General features: G+C 36.2%; 1 protein-coding gene across 1 annotated transcript in view; it reads left to right on the top strand.

Annotated features, from left to right (window-relative positions):
• Positions 1–2730: 2730 nt before the first annotated feature.
• CDK17 (cyclin dependent kinase 17) overlaps positions 2731–19495 on the top strand; it is a 44301-nt gene continuing 27536 nt past the window's right edge. Inside the window, exons 1-4 of the mRNA XM_065887931.1 lie at positions 2731–2848; positions 12016–12180; positions 15328–15461; positions 17929–18054. Coding sequence (XP_065744003.1) covers positions 2731–2848; positions 12016–12180; positions 15328–15461; positions 17929–18054 — 543 coding nt within the window. The remainder of the gene's footprint in view (positions 2849–12015; positions 12181–15327; positions 15462–17928; positions 18055–19495) is intronic.

The raw sequence follows: 19495 nt of genomic DNA on the forward strand, positions 1-19495 counted from the left end.
TTCACCTTGTTTGCTAAAGTATATGTTATCTCCTTTAATCTACATCTGAATGTCCATTTCTGCCTGTGATGGGAGGAACTTGTATCAGACAGACTAAGGCTCCCTATGAGACTAGGGAAAAAATATAGTTTGAAGGCATCGTAGAGCTTTTGAGTCAGTCAAGACTTCAGGAGTAAAGATTCAGGAGAGAAGAGAAATAGACGTATTCTGTGGGTTTCCTCTAGAGATATTTTCTAACTCTTAAGCTCTTTTGGATAAGAGGATAAAAGTTGAGCAGTGTATGAGAGGTGAGCAAAAAGCAACTGAGGGAGTTGAGTGGAGCTTTCAATAGTTTTTGTTGTTGTTTTAGTCCTAGGTTTGCAGTTTGAATCTTTTGAAAGGCCACACCATAGGAGTGGGAACAAACAGAAGTAGGCCAGACTTTATAGTATCTGAAACTCAGTCTCAGGCCAGCTCTGTTCCTGATTGGACTGAGGTAATCTCTTACTCTGACTGCTTGTTAGAAAAAAAATAAATCCTTTCTGGAAGAAGATAATAACATCATCCAGAGCTTCTACATTTTTTCTTACATATTTTCATACAGTCATTCACATACAATGTGTAGTATTCAGTAAAAAAATTACTATGCACTCAACAGGACCAACAGAGAAAAACCAGCATAGAAACAGGTTATGCAGGTTATTCATAGGTTGTGTAATTCTGGAGTTATAGACAAGAACTTTAAAATACTATAACCTAGTCATGAAAATAGATGGCAAGGTGAAGAATTTCAGTAGAGAACTTGAATCTATAGAAAGGGATCAAATAGGAATTCTAGGATTGAAAATATAATAACTAAAATTTAGAACCCAGTAGGTTTAATTGCGGTTTAGGCACAACTGGAAAGAGGTCAGCTGGAAGGTTAGTAGAAAATATTCAGCAACATTGATTTGTCTTTAAGTATGTAAAACAGAGTTGGTAAAACATAATATTATCACTTGTAAACTTGTATTCAGTACCCTACCCCGAGCCTTTGAGCAAACAAAAATTATTCATTAAAAATATCTTATGTAGAGTTCACTTGTTCAGCACACTCAGCTACTTGGAATAGAGCCCTAGGATGAGAAAATAAGCAAAATGGTAAAACAGGTATTTTAGCATAGGGGAGTTAGAAGAAGCTCTTAGTTGGGGTAATGGTTACAGTACACTTGGTAATCTGGTAAACTAGCTCACCACAATTAAGACTGTAAATTAGAAAAGAAGTTACAGGTAAATAATTGAGGAATTGGTTTTGGCAGATACCTTGTTTGATCATATCCAAGACTCCACTATGAATTATACCATTAGTGTATGTACTACTAGGAAAAAAGAAAGCTGTCAATTATAATTGACATCCCATTACAGTAAGTCCCCTACATACAAACCTTCAAGTTGTGAACTTTCAGAGATGCAATATGTGTTCCATCAATATCAGGTGTGAGTGAAATTGCAGCTTGCCCTCCATCTCCTATTGCAGATGATCCTTCAACTCTGCCAGTTCCCACCTCCTCTCCCTCCTCCAGTCAGTAACTCTTCTTGCCTGTTCACTCGATGCCAGCCCCTGTATGCCAACTGTTGTACTGTACTACTGTACTTTTCAAGGTACTGTACTGTAAGATTAAAAATGTTTTCTTTATTTTTTGTGTTTGTTTTTATGTACTATTTGTGTGAAAAGTATTATAAACCTATTACAGTACAGTACCATATAGCTGCGTGTGTTAGTTGAGTACCTAGGCTAACTTTGTTGGACTTATGAACATATTGGACTTACGAACACGCTCTTGGAATGGAACTCATTCGTATGTAGGGGACTTAACTGTAATTGTGATACATCCTGATTTCAGAGATGTTAAAATGTGGGGGAAAAGGTAAATGGTAATCTTAGTTTTAAATCTCAGTTCTATCGATAATTGTTTGTTTGCCTTCTGTCAGGGAACTTCTTTGAGCCTGTTTGCTTATTTGTGAAAATGGGATAGTATAGTATGCTCTTTAGAATTAGGAAGACTAAATGAATTCAGAGACGTGAGTGTCTAGTATGGAGTAGGCATTTGAAACCTGTTAATTTGACTTTTATTTTTTCCTTCTAAAATTTGGCATTGTTATAATAATAGGAGGAGACTCCTGACAGCTGACCAGGGTGGGGGGAAGAACAAACCCCCAATATATTGGCTAAATAAGAAGTTAAAAAAGAAAATTTCTGTTGGAGCTGTTTAATAAATTGTCAAGCATCATTCTTTATTCTCTCCCTACCCCACCTCTTTCACCTGTCTTATCCCCTCAGTTATATTTAAAGATATCACTGACTGGTTCCAATATGATGATTGATACTTATAATAATGGAACCTACACATCAAAATAATGATATATTTTCACTAAATTGGTTTTTACAAAGCTCATTTTAGGAAGATTTGTAATCCTTCTAAGTTTAGTTGTGATGCTTAAAATCTCAGTCTTTAGTTTTGTAGAATTCTTGCTCTTCTGATGATGCGATATGAATATGGCATTAATTCAAGTGAGTGGATCTTTTTAAGGAAGGGTTGGATTTTGTGATGTTTGATGGATGTGAGAATTCCTCATTTTATTCTTATTTTGAAGATTCCCAGTAAACCGAGAACAGCATTTTTCTGGAGCTGTAAGATATTCATAGCTTTAATCTTATGTTCATTCTGTTCTCTTCTTTCAGGATTTTTCAAGTCACATTCAGTTGATAGGATGAAAAAATTTAAGAGAAGGCTATCCCTCACGCTTCGAGGAAGCCAGACTATTGATGAATCGTTGTCTGAATTGGCTGAACAAATGACTATTGAAGAAAACAGCAGCAAAGATAATGGTAAATATTTAGGGGGTAGGGAAGGGGAGGAGAGAATTGAATTACATGATAAATCGAATGTAAATTTACTTTCCTGATTAGTCCTTAGTAGGTTCCTTCTGTTTATTTCTCTGCCTCCTTCCCTAGTTCAGTAACTTTTGCTTGCTTACTGGAATGTTCCATTCTTACTCCAACAGTGTTACTATAGCTGGTCTCTAACCCTGATGAATTCTCTATCCTGTTTATCTTTCCATTTTTCATTAGTTCTTAAATAAGAATACTTTGTATAATATTATCCTAGTTAAGTAGCTATTTTCAAATTAACATTTAAATATTTTTGTTATTCTTATAACCAAAGTTTATACAGCTTAAAAGTGCATAGTAAGTTTGTGAAATTCCTGGAAATTCCCTGGTGGACCAGTGGTTAAGACTCTGTGCTTTCACTGCTGAGGGCCTGGGTTCGATCACTGGTCAGGGAATTAAGGTCCCACAAGCCATGCGGCGTGGCCAAAAAAAAAAAAAAGTTTGTGAAATTCCTGTTTTAAATTTCATCAGTTTTATAACATTATATATGCATATATTGACTATCCACATAGACGACAAGGTTTATCATATGAGTGAATCATACCATTTTTTTTACTTTATATTGACCAAAGAATCTATCCATAGTATTGAAAGCACTTACAGTAGATAGGCATATAATGTTTCACAAGTTTGACAGTTCTTTTTACAGTGTAAAGTAGTTAGTACACAGATATTGATATAAAATAAAAAGTTTGTTAAATTGAATGGATTAAGCTGCAAAATCCTGATGAAATCTGTAGAACAAGCCTACATATTCAAAACTGAAATAGCCCTAGAGATGTCATAGTAATAACCAGGGAAGGAGCTTACAGGAATGGCTGCCAGTGTGTCATAAGGTGCAGATTCTCCTCCTTGCCTCTGCCTGAAGTTCTTCTGTTTAGAGGTTTGTGGCAGTTGGTGAAAACATGAATACCCTCACCCCCTCTGGATGAAATGTAACTGCCCTTGTGAGAGAGGGAAAGGTATAATGGAAAGTGCTCTGGACTTTAAAAGTCATGGATTGGGACTTCCCTGGTGGCGCAGTAGTTAAGAATCCGCCTGCCAATGCAGGGGACATGGGTTCGAACCCTGGTCCGGGAAGATCCCACATGTCGCGGAGCAACTATGCCCATGTGCCACAACTACTGAGACTGTGCTCTAGAGCCCGTGAGCCACAACTACTGAGCCCGCATGCCACAACTATTGAAGCCCACGCACCTAGAGCCCATGTTCCACAGCAAGAGAAGCCACCGTAATGAGAAGCCCGCGTACAGGAATGAAGAGCAGACCCTGCTCACCGCAACTAGAGAAAGCCCGTGTGCAGCAACAAAGACCCAACGCAGCCAAAAATAAAGTAAATAAATTTATTTTAAAAGTCATGGATTGGAATTTGGGATACACTTACACACTTATTAGTTACATGACTCTGGGTAAGTAATTTATCCTACCCAACCTTCAGTTTATCTCTTCCTCAGAAGGGTCATTATTTTACTCAAGGTTATCTGGCTCATAATATAGGAGGGGAAACATAGATGAGTTTGGTAGAAAATTTAAAATAATAATTTGGATATAATTTACTTTAGGAGAGAAATACTTTACATTTGGATCAAATCTCAAAGCTGATATTATAATGTTTTACTTTTATTCCTTTTGCCAGGAGAAAAATCCTTAATTCTCTCTCAGATCCCCTTTGATTTCTTGTTATTAATTAAACCCTGTATATTCATTCTTATGATCCATGAGTCTTGCGAGCTATTTGCCAGTGATATTCAGGGGTAAAGTAAGCACAGAATACATCTTGATAGATGCTTTCTGGGAACACATTCTGGATGGGAATTTGACTACAAGACAAACCTCTTAAAAATAAAAAAAAGAGTGTGAGTCAAAGAAAATGTACATACTTTTTGGAGAGCTAATTAATATTTTAGATTCATAGCATATTTCCTGGAATATTTTAGTATTAATTGTCTTAAAACATGCTTAATTTATAATGAATGGTTAAACATTGAAAATTTTTTTCAAGTAGAACATAGTTTAAAATTTACTTTTATTCTAGTAGTAACATTAACAATTAGTAAAGAAGAGAAAATAGAAACTCTACTGAGTTTCCTCTTTAAGTTTTTCGAATTACTTGAATTAATACTTGAAGATGTCATAATAGACTGATTCCTCTTGGGTTGCAGAGATTGCTGGTAGCATAGGCTATCTCTGAGTTATATCTGCTATTACTTATTTCCTATGTATAACAACAGCACATGGGACAGCTTTCACAAAGATTCTTTACCTTTTTGGTTATCTTTCAGTACCTGATAGCTGGTTCCAACATTTTCTTTCTTTATGGAGTTTATCTTAAAGGTAAAAAGCTCCTAAGATCGGTAGCACACACAGTCTGTGTCTGAATATGGTTTAATGAATGAGAAGAGGCAGACTATGCTTCTTAAAAGATCTTCTCACATACACTATAACCAGTTTGTAAAGCAAGTGATATTTGTCTAACAACTATATAGTGGTAGTGCTGGCTTGAGGAGGAAGAATATAGTTTATAACTTTCTTAAATAAACTAAACCAACTTTTCATCTGCTGTCTGTTGTTCAGTCACTTGTATGAGCAGAATCCTCTTACTCTTGCATTATATATAGGCAGGTGTCTCTCATGCATATTCTAGGACAAATCAAATGAGAAAGTACACCTAAATGGGGCTAATACTATAAAAATCTTGGGAAAATTATAATGCATATGATACAGTTGGTGTATCAAAATGTACATACACTGTCACTCATACATGTTCTACCTCCATCCAAAGAGAATTTGAGCTATTATCTCTATTTTGATAATTAGGAGTCATACTGTGAATGCTTTTAACTCAGTTATAAATGTATAATATAATTATAGTTCGCATTAGAGTACCTTTCTAGATAAGCTAGTGTGTTTACAGATTGATCGGTGGATTGGACCCAGGGAAAGAGGAATCTTGAATTTATATTTAGTGTGTTAAAATTAGGTTGAAAGTTTGCAAATGTGGTTGATTTAAGCATACTGGCCTTAACTCAATACAGCTTTTCCTAATTATAAAATGAAATTTTTGCACTAAAATTTACAAACTGAAGTATAAGAAACATTTTTTTCTAAAGTACTTTCAAGGAAAGAGAATTCTGAGCACATCAAATTTTTTTTTTTTTAGTAACTGAGAAGGCACTGAATGTTTCATTTAAAAAAAAACCTGTCAAACATTAATTCATCTCAGTTCCTCAGAAGTTAAAAATAGAATTACCATATAACCCAGTAGTTCCATTCCTAGGAATATATCCAAATAATTGAAACAAGTATTCAAACAGAATCTTGCACATGAATGTTTATATTTATAGCAGCAGTATATACGGTAGCCAAAAGGGGGAGACAACTCAAATGTCCATCAACAGATGAATGTATAAACAAAATGTGACATATTCCGGGAATGGAATATTATTCAACCATAAAATGGAATGAAGTACTGATACATGCTACAATATGGATGAATCTTGAAAACTGAAAGAAGCCAGACCCCAAAGGTCACATATTCTATGATTCCGTTTTTATGAAATATCCAGAATAGGTAAATCCAGAGACAAAAAGCAGCTGAGTGGTTGCCAGGGACTCAGGAGAGGGGGGAATGCGGAGTGACTGTGTAGTAGATACAGGGTCTCCTTTGGTAGTGATGAAAATATTTTGGAACTAAATAGAAGTGATGGTTGTACAACATTGTACATCTACCAAATAAAATGATTAATTTTATGTTAGTGAATTTCATCTCAGTAAAAACAGTTCATCTGAAATATACCTTTTTCTCATAGATTCTTGATTTGCTTGCTAGAAGTCTTACTATGATTTTAGACATACAGAAAGTTATATTTCATGATGTTGTCTTTAAGTAGTTAGCCTTACTCTGTAATGAGAAGTGTATTGAAATTATTGATTTGATGAGGAGGACAGGTGACAATTTAATTATGATGAAGAGAATAGATCACACTTATAGAAAGGCAAAAGTAATGTTTTATTATCCGTAAACTATTTGAGGCTTACAAAGGCAGCAATAACAAGAACAAAAAAAAAAACCCCAAAAGGCAAAGATTGAAATGGTCCAGTTTTCCTGATATTCAGTTTCTTGTCCTTACTCCTCAGTCTGTGGCACTGGGACAGTTTATCGTGTTGTTCAGAATTAACAAGACTAGTTTTATGGATATTGTGAGACCTTATTTCCAGGTTTCTCCCTTTCTCCTGGTAATCTGATACATCGGGGTCCCCAACCCGCCCCCCCCCCACCCCCGCCCGGGGCCAAACAGCAGGAGGTGAGCGGCGGGCAAGTGAGCAAAGCTTCATCTATCGCTCCCCATGGCTCGCGTTACCGCCTGAACCATCCCCCACCCCCACCCCACCCCACCCTATCTGTGGAAAAGTTGTCTTCCACGGAACTGGTCCCTGGTGCCAAGAAGGTTGGGGACTGCTACACTACACGGTAGCAGTGACAGTTTTTGACAATAGTGGATGACATAGGGTGTTCTAAGTAGTGCTAACTCCTCCAAATAGCACAAGGTCTGTGAGAGAATGAGGCTGAAAGCACAGACTTCATTGGATGTATGTAGGGTCTGGAATAGGATCTGGTTAATAAGAGAGCTTACAAGAGCAGGATTAGGAACCAGGGAGTGAGTTAAGGCTACGAGGTGTTGGCTAAGAAATTCGTTCTCCTGATCATAGTATTACACATAATCAGAATATCCAAATAAATAAGATGTCAAATAAATTTCTTAGTGGAATCTAATGATTGCCATGTTATGGTATTAAAAAGTCATTGAAATCCTTACTTGGAGCTAATTATAGAATAGGAAAGATCTAGTGCAGGTTTTCATATAGATTTCCATTACTTTTTAAAATATATTGTGGTAAAATATATATAACCTGTAATTTACTATTTTCACCATTTGGAAGCATACAGTTTTAGTTAGTACATACATGCACATTGTTGTGCAGCCACCACCAGTAACCATATCTAGAACTTTTTCATCAGCCCAGACTGAAACACTGTACACATTAAACAGTAATTCCGGACTTCCCTGGTGGCGCAGTGGTTGAGAGTCCACCTGCCAATGCAGGGGACACAGGCTCGAGCTCTCGTCTGGGAAGATCCCACATGCCGCAGAGCAGCTAAGCCCGTGTGCCACAACTACTGAGCCAGCATGCCACAACTACTGAGCCTGCTCTCTAGAGCCCGTGAGCCACAACTACTGAAGCCCGCACGCCCAGAGCCCGTGCTCCGCAAGAGAAGGAAGCCACCTCCATGAGAAGTCCTTGCACTGCAACCAAGAGTAGCCCCCCACTCGCCACAACTAGAGAAAGCCTGCGCGCAGCAACGAAGACCCAGTGCAGCCGAAATTTAATTAATTAATTAAAAAAAAAGAAAACAGATCAGTAGTCTGTAATAACCTATATGGGAAAAGAATCTGAAAAACAATGGATACACATATATGTGTAATTGAATCACTGTGCTGTACACCTAAAACTAACACAACACTGTAAATCAACTATACTCCAATATAAAATAAAAATTATAAAAAACCAAAACAGTAATTCCCCATTCTCCTCTCCCCTCAGGACTTGGTAACCACTATTCTCCTTTGCCTATTTGTCCTCTTGTGTCTGACTTATTTCATTTAGCATAATGCCTTAAAGGTTTCCACTTCTTTTTAAAATACAGAGTATTATTATTTTACTGAACTGTCCAGTTAATTGCTGTCATAATCTTGAAATGTGTGAATATTTGACCTCATCTAGTCCTATGACTTCAGCTACTATGTAATGCTGACTACACCGAAATTTGTCTCTCTAGTCAGGATTTTTTTCTGGATCTTTAGATTCATATCAAAATGCTTACTTGGCTTCTCCACATAGATGTCTAATAAGAACCTTAAATTTAATACATATGACTAAACTACAAAGCTTGATTTCCTTCCCCCCCAAATCAGCTTTTACTCCAACTTCCCTCACTTAACCTAAACCACTTAAAACTAGAAATCCAGGAATTATCCTTGATTATTTTCTCTTTTACCCTTTCTTCCCTCCTCTACCATTGTTTCCTATATATTTACTACATAAATAACTTTTAAAAACTCACTGTTAATGATAGTCATTTGCATACTTGACACATGATTCCAATTGTCCTTTCACATATTGTATTTCATATATTTTTAACAGTCACTCTATTGGAGATTTAAAATTTTTCTTTGGATAAATATTTTTAATGTAGGTTATCACTAAAAGCTGTGGTGGGTTGCGGAGAGTTATGTATGAAAGTAATTTTGCAGGCATGTCTGCTGGCCTTCTGGTTCTGCCTTTGTGTAGTATATCCTAAATCTGCCTGCTTCTCTTCATCCTAGTCCAGGCCACCATTATTTGTTGCTTCGAGTACTATACAATAGTCTCCTCCTCCTGTTTCCCTTCTGTTGTTTTCCTATCATATGTTCTCCAGCAGCAACCAGAGTGACGTTTAAAAATTTTTTAAATTTTTGATAATTAATAGATTCAGGGGAAGTTGCAGAGATAGTACGGAGAGGTTGCTTGTACCTTCTCTCAGTACCCCCCCCCCACTTTTGGTTACACCTTCTGTGACTATAGAACATTGTCAAATGCAGGAAATTAACATTGGAATAAAGCGTGAATATAATTCTATGTCATTTTATCACATGTGTGGATTCATGTAACCACCAGTGCAGTCAGGATAAAGAGCTACTCAGTTGCCACAGAGACCCCTCGCATGCTACCCCTTTATAAGTCGTCCCTGCCTCCTTACCTCCCACTATCCCTGACCCCTCAGTGTGATATTTTTAAAACATGAATCAGATCATATTACCTCCTACTTCAGAGCTACCATAAACTGCTTCCAATCTCAGAGTGAAATTTAGACTTCTGTGGTGACATATAAATCTGCTTCTCTTCTCTGATCTTACTTAATAACACTGTTCCCCCCACAATTATTACTATAGCTACACTTGCTTTCTTTCTGTTTCTCTGATGCAGTGGTTCTCAAAGTGTGACCCCTGGATGAGTAACATCAGCATCACCTGGGAATTTGTTAGAGATGCAAATTTTTGGATTCCATGCCTGACTTAACTGAATCAGGAGGTCTGGGGGTGGGACCCAGATATCTTGTGTTTTAGCAAGTCTTTGAAGGTGATGCTGAAACATGCTAAAGTTTGAGGACCATTGCTCTAATAAGTCAAACTCTTTGCCACATGCTGACTTCTGCAGTAGCTTTTCCCTTTGTCTGGAATATCTTCTAACCCACCACTCACCCATCTTCCTATGACTGGCTCTTTCTTGCATTTATACTTCTTTTGAAAATACCTCTACAGAGAGAACTTTTTTCAATATTCCAGTGTAAAATAGCCACTCATTTATTTTCTACTATATTTCTCTATTTTAATCTTTTGCATATTACCTGTCATTATCTGATATTTTTCTTATTTATTAGTTTCTTATCTTTTTTCCCCTTCAGTAGATTTTATAGTTTCAGAGTAGTACCTTGTTTGTTTTGTTTACCTCTTCATGCCCAGGGCCTGGAAGAGTGCTTGTCAAATGGTAAGCACACAATAAATATCCCCTGAATAATTGAATGTATTTATGATCTCTGTTTTTTTGCAATATTCCCCAGTACTATAAAGCTATGTTTCTCAGGATAACTTCAGAGAGCAACTAAAACAAATGTCTCTAGGCAGAATATTTATATATTATGATTCCAGATATGAAATATTATAACCTAGAAAGAGAAGATGTTTCTTATAGTTCTAGCCTGTATCCCCGAGTGTTTGTAACTAATTTATATGTTAATGACAGATACCCTCTCCCCATTCATTGTTAAATCATTGTTTGTTTTGCTAGGCTTAGGTTAAGATCCCCAAATCTTTGATCAGCTAGCTATTGCCAAGGAATGTACAGGCACGGGACATGGACTGATGTTCTGCTTTACTAGTTATGCATTTCCCCTACCTCCAGTCTGGTGTTCTACCCAGAGTAGATGACCTAGGCCTTGTGTGATCCTTGAGGGCTCTTTTGCCCCATCCTCCTCCTCTCTGCTCCTTTTAGGCAGCCATTATTAGTTGAGGCGCAAGCCCACTGGCCTTCTTAGCTCATTTTTCATAAGCCCATGCCATGGTCTTTCTTGTTCTGTGGATCTGAACCACCTGGTCCTGCCAGTTGTTCTCTGTGTCTGATAAACCTTTACATGTAGAGGAATCTCCTCATTAGGAAATAATCCTTACTCCTGATTATCAGCTACAAAAGAAGAGCCAGCTGCATGTTAGAGGAAAAGATACTCAGAGAAGCCCACTTCCTTTTAAAATTCCTGCCTGCTACCAGTAAAAACGTAATTCTAATACAAAAGACTGTCAGTCACAGAAGACTTCATGTCCTTAACAGTTACCAAAGCTCTTTGGAGGTGGAAAGGCATCATGAGATTCCCTATAAACATTATAAAACAGGATCTCCCCCATTTAGAATTAAATAATTTTTAAGTATTTTTGTAATGTTTCTGCATGGTTATAGGCCTATGATTTTTTTTAAAAACTCTTTATAGTAAAAAATTCCAAATTTGGGGTAATAAATTTCAGGACTTCTATATTGATCTGTACTTAAGTACTTCTGTTTTATTTACTAACTTGACATACTTTTTTGAATATCTAGCAAGTAGGGATATAACTTACTTCAGGCCAGGATCATGTCTTTTATATTCTGCAGCATGCCTAATCATAAAGACTATATGAGGCAGTCAGTAAATGTAGAATTATGGAAACAGTCTTGAGATGTATTAAACGGATCAAAAATCTTTGGGCTATATTAGTAATTTTGTGATTGCTAACCAATTTCGACTATATTAAAAATCGGTAATTAAGTTACTAGATCAATTCCAAATAGTGAAGAATTTTCTGTATTTTTTCATAGAAATTATTTTAATTCTAGTACTTTATATACATAGCCGAAGAAATGAGGTTAAATGTAACGATCTCTATCATAATCTTTTGTTTTGTTTTCTCTCTTGCTTTCTCAATCCTTCTCATGTGATCCTGGATGGAATGATTTTTGGATTCTCTGAACCACAGAGCCTATCGTGAAGAATGGCAGGCCTCCAACCTCTCACAGTATGCATTCCTTCCTCCACCAGTACACAGGGTCCTTCAAGAAGCCTCCATTGCGGAGACCACATAGCGTTATTGGAGGAAGCCTTGGCTCCTTCATGGCAATGCCCAGAAATGGAAGCAGATTAGGTAATTTGTTTTTTAAAAAATTTTCTGACTGTAGCTTATGTCCATAGCTAGGTTTTAGTTGTATGCAAGTCAGCCAGCCTTTATTATCTAGTTTTTTTTGTAAGGTAAAAATCAAGTTGAGAGCAGAAAAATGGAAGGGTCTAGAGAGGCAGTAGTGCTGACACTACAGAGGAATAATATTTGAAAATCTGTCCACCAGGAAGAAAACAAAACCCTTAAGAGGTGGATGCAGGATTTCAAGATGAATAGCAGTTTGAGATGGTCCTTAATTTAGGGTCATACTTAGTAACTCCAGATTATCACCATTTGATAGCTTAGTGTAATAATTAGTATATATGATGATTACCTGAGTTATTCTTACCTCACTGTGTCATTTTAAATATCTAGGAAAAATATATATCTGCAAGTTTCTGTATATTTCTCTGGTGTTTTTTGATGGTTTCTTATTTATTTATCATGTTTTGTTTTTTATATAATTTTAAGTGTAATTATTTTATAGTCTTACGACATAATTATATTTACTGAAGTTCCTGAGGGTTTTATTCTGCTTCTTGCTTTATCTGCTTACTCTAGCCATAGTAGATTATTTTCTCATGTGTTTTGTTAATTTTAGGAGGATGAGCTTATTATCTACAGGGGGGTTTTGTCTGTGGCTTACACTGGTTCATGAGAGATGATGGTTAAAATTTTCAGAAATTTTGCAAGCTGATTGTTAAACATAGCCATTATTAAAATTTAAATTATATACACGTACAATTAAGTAAACTAAATTAAAAACAAAGGTAATGAATACTCAAAAGTCATTATTTCCTAATTATTTTACTACACTTTACTGTTGTCTATGCTTTGGGGTTTATTTATTTCTATTACATTTCCCAACTGCATGTTCAGTGATGCCATGTGGGTAGCTTGAGGTTGGCCATGAACGGAGTATTTACCCCACAGAAGTTGGAAAACACTTGAAATCAGGGCTTAATTTATTGTTCTCTTGATTGTCTAGACTAGGGGTTGGCAAATTTTTTCTGTAAAGGGCCAGGCAGTAAAAATTTTTGAGGTTTTGTGGGCCATATATGGTCTGTTGCATAATCTTCTTTTTAAAATAATTCTTTAAAGATGCCAAAACCATTTTTAGCTCAGGGCCATACAAAAACAGGTCACATATGCTGATCCTTGGTCTAAACTTAAGAAAGTGACGTTGAAAATGTTAGTAATGCAGATTAAATTTAAAAATGTGTTGTCTGTCTGTAGCTGTTACATTGTGAATTACACAAAAATTGAGCCATTTGAGAAGTAAATATTCTTCAGTTACTCAGAAACTATTACCTGATTCAGAAAAGAAGTTGCTCATACCAGTGACAAATGAGTGAAGTCTTGACGTAAGCCTCCATCATTTCACTTTTGTCTTGTTGACGGAAATGAAAATACCAACTGGTATCCATGTCGGAACTATACTTGGCTCGGTAATGACATGAGCTGTTTCTTGGTTGAGTCAGATTGCTACTCAAGATTTTTGATCTGTGCTAGTCTGAGATTAATATGCTCCTTTGTAGTCCTCATGCAGAAGAGCAGATTTCTTTTTTAAGTCCGCCTTTTACTGAAGATGTAGCTCTTTGAGAGTCTCGTGCCTTTCTAAAGGAGCTCTCGTTTGCAGGTGGGACACCCGAGGCTTCATCTTTTATCTCAGCGTGGCTGCTAAATCCAAGCACATTCTTACCAAAATAAGAAGCCCATCCCAAGAAAGTGACAGAATCAATTTTTGCATAACAACTTTGGACTTTCAGTTCTCTCTTTGTCTTTGCTTCCTAAGTATTAAACATATATTCATGCAAACTTAGCTATACATTTTAAACTATATTTTTATTCAACATTTCCTTGAGGAAGGAAGATTTTTAAATTTTGCTGGAAGTGGAAGGCATGGTTAAATTATCTTTAACATTTTAAAAGTGTGGCAGTAAAGAATGCTTGGCCTCGGATGTATTAAATACCATTGGATTAGGAATTAGTCACCCAATAAATACATTGACTTTCACTGCCATGTTAATATTTTGTTCAGATGGGATAAAATTTGCAGTACGCGGGCCTCTCACTGTTGTGGCCTCTCCTGTTGCGGAGCATAGGCTCCGGACGCGCAGGCTCAGCAGCCATGGCTCACGGGCCCAGCCGCTCTGCGGGACAGGGGATCTTCCCGCACCGGGGCACGAACCCATGTCCCCTGCATCGGCAGGCGGACTCTCAACCACTGCGCCACCAGGGAAGCCCCCCATTTATCTTTTATCCCTATTTAAAAAATATCATAATCCGGGCTTCCCTGGTGGCGCAGTGGTTGGGAGTCCGCCTGCCGGTGCAGGGGACGCGGGTTTGTGCCCCGGTCTGGGAGGGTGCCGCGGGGCGGCGTCCGGAGCCTGTGCTCTGCGGCGGGAGGGGCCGCAGCGGTGAGAGGCCCGCGTACCGAAAACAAAACAAAACAAAAGAAATATCATAATCCACCTTGTAATGTAAGTGTAATATGTTTTGGCCCCCAGTAGATTTCGTGGTACTTGCTTTGTAGTTATGATACAAAGTGATACTCAGTGAATACTTTTTGAATTGTTGTTTTTTAACACAGGGGGGTGGGAAGCTGCATTAGCAGCTGTAAAACAGTTTTTAAAAAGAATATTCAAAGAACCAGTTCATTTGGCTATAGACCCAATACCCATTATTTCATGGAAAGAATACTAAACTAAATAAAAGACCAGGTTTCTATTTTAGGTCTGCCTTTAAGCTCTGTGACCTTTGAAAGTCATTTAACCTTTCAAGGTGTCAGTTTCCAGATCTGGAAAATAAGAGAATTGACTAAAATAATCCTCAAGTGTTATTTTCGGTCTCTAATTTTAATATTCAACTCTTGGTAATAACTTGAATGTTAGTTTTTTAAAATAACTCTTCATAATCTGAGAGCATAAAAGGATTTATACTACTGTTTTAGGACATTTGTTCTAAGTGTGCAGTGTTTATTAACTGCACACCTATGGTACCCAGAATGTAAAAGACTTCTTATGCTATGATTTTTATGTGTTGGCTGTCTACATCTTACCTGTGGTGGTAATAAATTGATATAGTAGAATTTAATACATCTCTTCTAAGATAATGTTTCATTTTCTGATACAGATATTGTTCATGAAAATCTAAAAATGGGATCAGATGGTGAGAGTGACCAAGCTTCTGGGACATCATCTGATGAAGTCCAGTCACCTACGGGTGTTTGTCTTAGAAATCGTATACATAGACGGATCTCAATGGAGGTACCATTTAAAAAATACAAATATGCCTGTGTTTGTGTGTATAAATATATATGTATAAATATGCATATATGTGTGTGTGTATATATATATATATACATATATATATGTGTGTGTGTCAAACAGAATAAATGCCTATTTGAAAATGTTGATTAGGGCAGTGACACCTGTAAGAAAGTTGTTTCTTTGCATTAGCAAAAACTAGTCTGTGAATATTATTTTTTTCTAATTATCTACTATACCAAGGCAAGTATACAGTAATTATACTTAAACATTCTGCAAAATACTATGTAGGGTCTCTGTAAGGGATGTGGATTTTCAAAAGTTTCAGAAATCCAGGATAATACATTAAGAAAGTCTTCTTTGTAGAAACAAACAAAAAATATATATATATATATTTTTTGGTACACGGGCCTCACTGTTGTGGTCTCTCCCGCTGCGGAGCACAGGCTCCAGATGCTCAGGCTCAGCGGCCATGGCTCACGGGCCCAGCTGCTCCACGGCATGTGGGATCTTCCCAGACCGGGGCACGAACCCGTGTCCCCTGCATCAGCAGGCGGACTCTCAACCACTGCGTCACCAGGGAAGCCCTGTAGAAAATATTTTAATTATATTTTTGAGATTCATCTAGATACTACAAATTTTATAAATATTTTATTTCAGATTTCAAAAGGTATACATAAAATAAGCACTGGCTTTTTTTTCTTCATATTATAAATATGGATATCACTTCCTTTATGGTTTTTATACCTACTGATCTCTAGCACATATAAGTTATTTCTCCATGTAAAAGGATGAAGAGCTCATTTCCTTTTCTTTGTCAATGTTATGTATAACCTTGAGGACAGAAGTTGATTATGAATATTATTTCCATATATATTATAGATTAAAATAATTTTCTCCAAAAAATTGAACATGTTTTAAAATAAGAATATTGTTATTTTTTGAGTGCTGTTGAGTTAATGACAATTAGGGTATTTATCCTATTGGTTGATTGTATTTTCACTGATCAAAGATTGCTTCTGAATCAGTTACAGAAAACAGTATCAGTTTCTAAATGGTAAAAATAGCATTTTCAACTACTGAAATCAACTTGATAATCTGTTCATATCACTGTATAAATTATATCACAGTAGTAATAAAAGGGCTTCGCTGGTGGCGCAGTGTTTCAGAATCTGCCTGCCAGTGCAGGGGACACGGGTTCGAGCCCTGGTCTGGGAGGATCCACATGCCGCGGAGCAACTAAGCCCGTGTGCCACAACTACTGAGCCTGTGCTCTAGAGCCTGTGCTCCACAGTAAGAGAAGCCATGGCAATGAGAGAAGCCCACGCACCGCAACGAAGACTAGCCCCCACTCACCGCAACTAGAGAAAGACTGTGCGCAGCAACAGACCCAACGCAGCCAAAAATAAATAAATAAATTTATTTTAAAAAATAGTAATAATAATATTTATTTTTCTTCACCATATATGTGATTTTCTTTATCATATGTTTAAAAATTTTATTTAATATTAGGATCTATATCTGGATTTTCTCATTCTTCCATTGAGCTGTATATTTTTTTTCCCCCAAAGAGACACACTCTTGGTTATGTTTTTTTAGTTGTATAATTTAGTATCTGGAAAGACTTCTTTCTTAACACCCATGCACCCCACATATTTGAGAATGTTTCTGGATATTTTCTATTTATTCTTCTAGATAAATTGTAAACATTTTGTTTCGTTCCAAGAATAATGACTGTGATTTGTTTAGGGTTATGTAAAATATAAAACTAATATGGGAGGATTATCATCATTTTATTTCTCTTATCATTTGAGAACATGATATAAATCTATACTTAAGCCATATCTCTCTCAATAAATATGTATACAATTCCTATACATCTCAATTTTGTTTCATGGTTTGGTTACTATTTTGAACAGTAGGGATTTATTTTTTAAGGATTTATGTTTCTTGGTGTGATAATATAGGCAAGATCTCTTTATGTTTCTCGCAATTCACATAATACAGTGAAATAGAAATGCCTTTTATTTACTTCTTCCCATTGGCATAGCAATAATAAAATATTTCAACTGTCTCACTGTGTTGCATGCAAAATCATACAATATCCATTTGGTTATTTAAACCAATTGCATTTTGTGGTAGACTTTGCCTATTCTTACTATGGTATAATAATGTCAAAATTATTTCCATGTTGAATTTATCAGTGAAGGGACTCAGAAATAACTGGGTTGTAGAATACCATTTCTGTTAAACTATATTGTATACTTTTGCTTACAGTAAATAAATACATTGGCATTCAGTATATTATATATAATCAATGTAGGTAACTTTACAATTGCAATAAAACTTTATAGTTATTGATCACTAAGAAATAATATGTTAGAGCCCATGAATCCAAAAGTAAAATGCCCTTGTCTTTTCTGTTTGTGGTTACCTACTAATATCTTTTTTTCCTGCTTTTTTAAAGGATTTAAATAAGCGGTTATCACTGCCTGCAGATATCAGAATACCTGATGGATATCTTGAAAAGTTGCAGATAAACAGTCCACCATTTGATCAACCAATGAGCCGAAGGTCTCGGAGAGCTTCTTTAGTAAGTTTTTAAGTCTACTATACCTGCACCATCAGATCTGGTTGTTTGATTTTCTGGGTATAAACATTTTATATTAATTTTTATATTTAATTGTTGAATAGCTAAAGTTTATTATGTTGCTTTCTGGATTTTGTCATTTTCCCTTCCTAAGGGTTTAAAGATATTATATTGGAGTAGAATTTAAGGTATATTTTATTTTTTGGTAAATTTTACTGATACATGCTAGATGTACAGAATATGTACTAGATACACAGAAAAGTACATAAGCCATAATTGTATAGCTCCATGAATTTTTGTAAAGTTAACATACCTGTGTAACAAGTACCCAGATAAATGAAATTCCAAAAATCCCAGAAAATCTGTCCTGCCACTTCTTTGTTCACTTTCTATCCTCACTTCCTTAACTTTAGCCATTATCCCTGCCTTCTAATGCCAAAGATTAGTTTTACCTATGTTTCCCACTTTTTTTTTCTAGAAAGTGGCAATGTTTCTAAATTTCCACACACATCCACACCTACAGTTTTTTTTGTTTTATTTATTTGTTTATTTATTTATTTATTTATTTTTGGCTCTGTTGGGTCTTTGTTTCTGTGCGAGGGCTTTCTCCAGTTGCGGCAAGTGGGGACCACTCTTCATCATGGTGTGCGGGCCTCTCACTATCGCGGCCACTCTTGTTGCGGAGCACAGGTTCCAGACGCGCAGGCTTAGTAGTTGTGGCTCACGGGCCTAGTTGCTCCGCGGCACGTGGGATCCTCCCAGGCCAGGGCTCAAACCCGTATCCCCTGCATTGGCAGGCAGATTCTCAACCACTGCACCACCAGGGAAGCCCTTTCCCACTCTTTTGATTATATTATGTTTATAGTGTTTTAATATCAGGAAAGACTTCTTTATTCTCATTTACATACACATTCTTATTTATTTAAAAAATGCATTTGATATTCTTTTTCTGATTATTCTTAAACTTTTGAACTTTATGTAATTATGAATATACAAATTATTAAAATACATTTTATTGAAATATATAAAAATGTGTATTTATACAAGTTTATATATATAGTATACAATAAATATCCTACCTATTATGTATGTATTATGTATGTACACAATGTGTATCCTTTTGTGATTGACTTGTTCAGTGTTGTGCTTGTTTTTCATTTAGGTTATTGCATGTGGTTATGTAATTCATTTGTTCTTTTTGTTGCATGGTATTCCATTGTGTGAGTATGCTATATTTTATCCAGTCTTCTGTTGATGGACGTTTACATTTGAGTTTTTAGTTTTGGCTATGATCAAATATTGCTTCTATCACTATTCCTGTTCATGTGTTTCGGTTAACATATATAAGCATTTCTGTTGGTTGCATATCTAGGAGTGGAATTGTTGGATCAGATTGTATGCATATATTCAGCTCTTCTAGGTATTGTCAAAATAGTTTCTGAAG

Source organism: Phocoena phocoena, chromosome 11 (assembly GCF_963924675.1).
Source record: "Phocoena phocoena chromosome 11, mPhoPho1.1, whole genome shotgun sequence".
In the NCBI taxonomy this organism is placed as follows: Eukaryota; Metazoa; Chordata; class Mammalia; order Artiodactyla; family Phocoenidae; genus Phocoena; species Phocoena phocoena.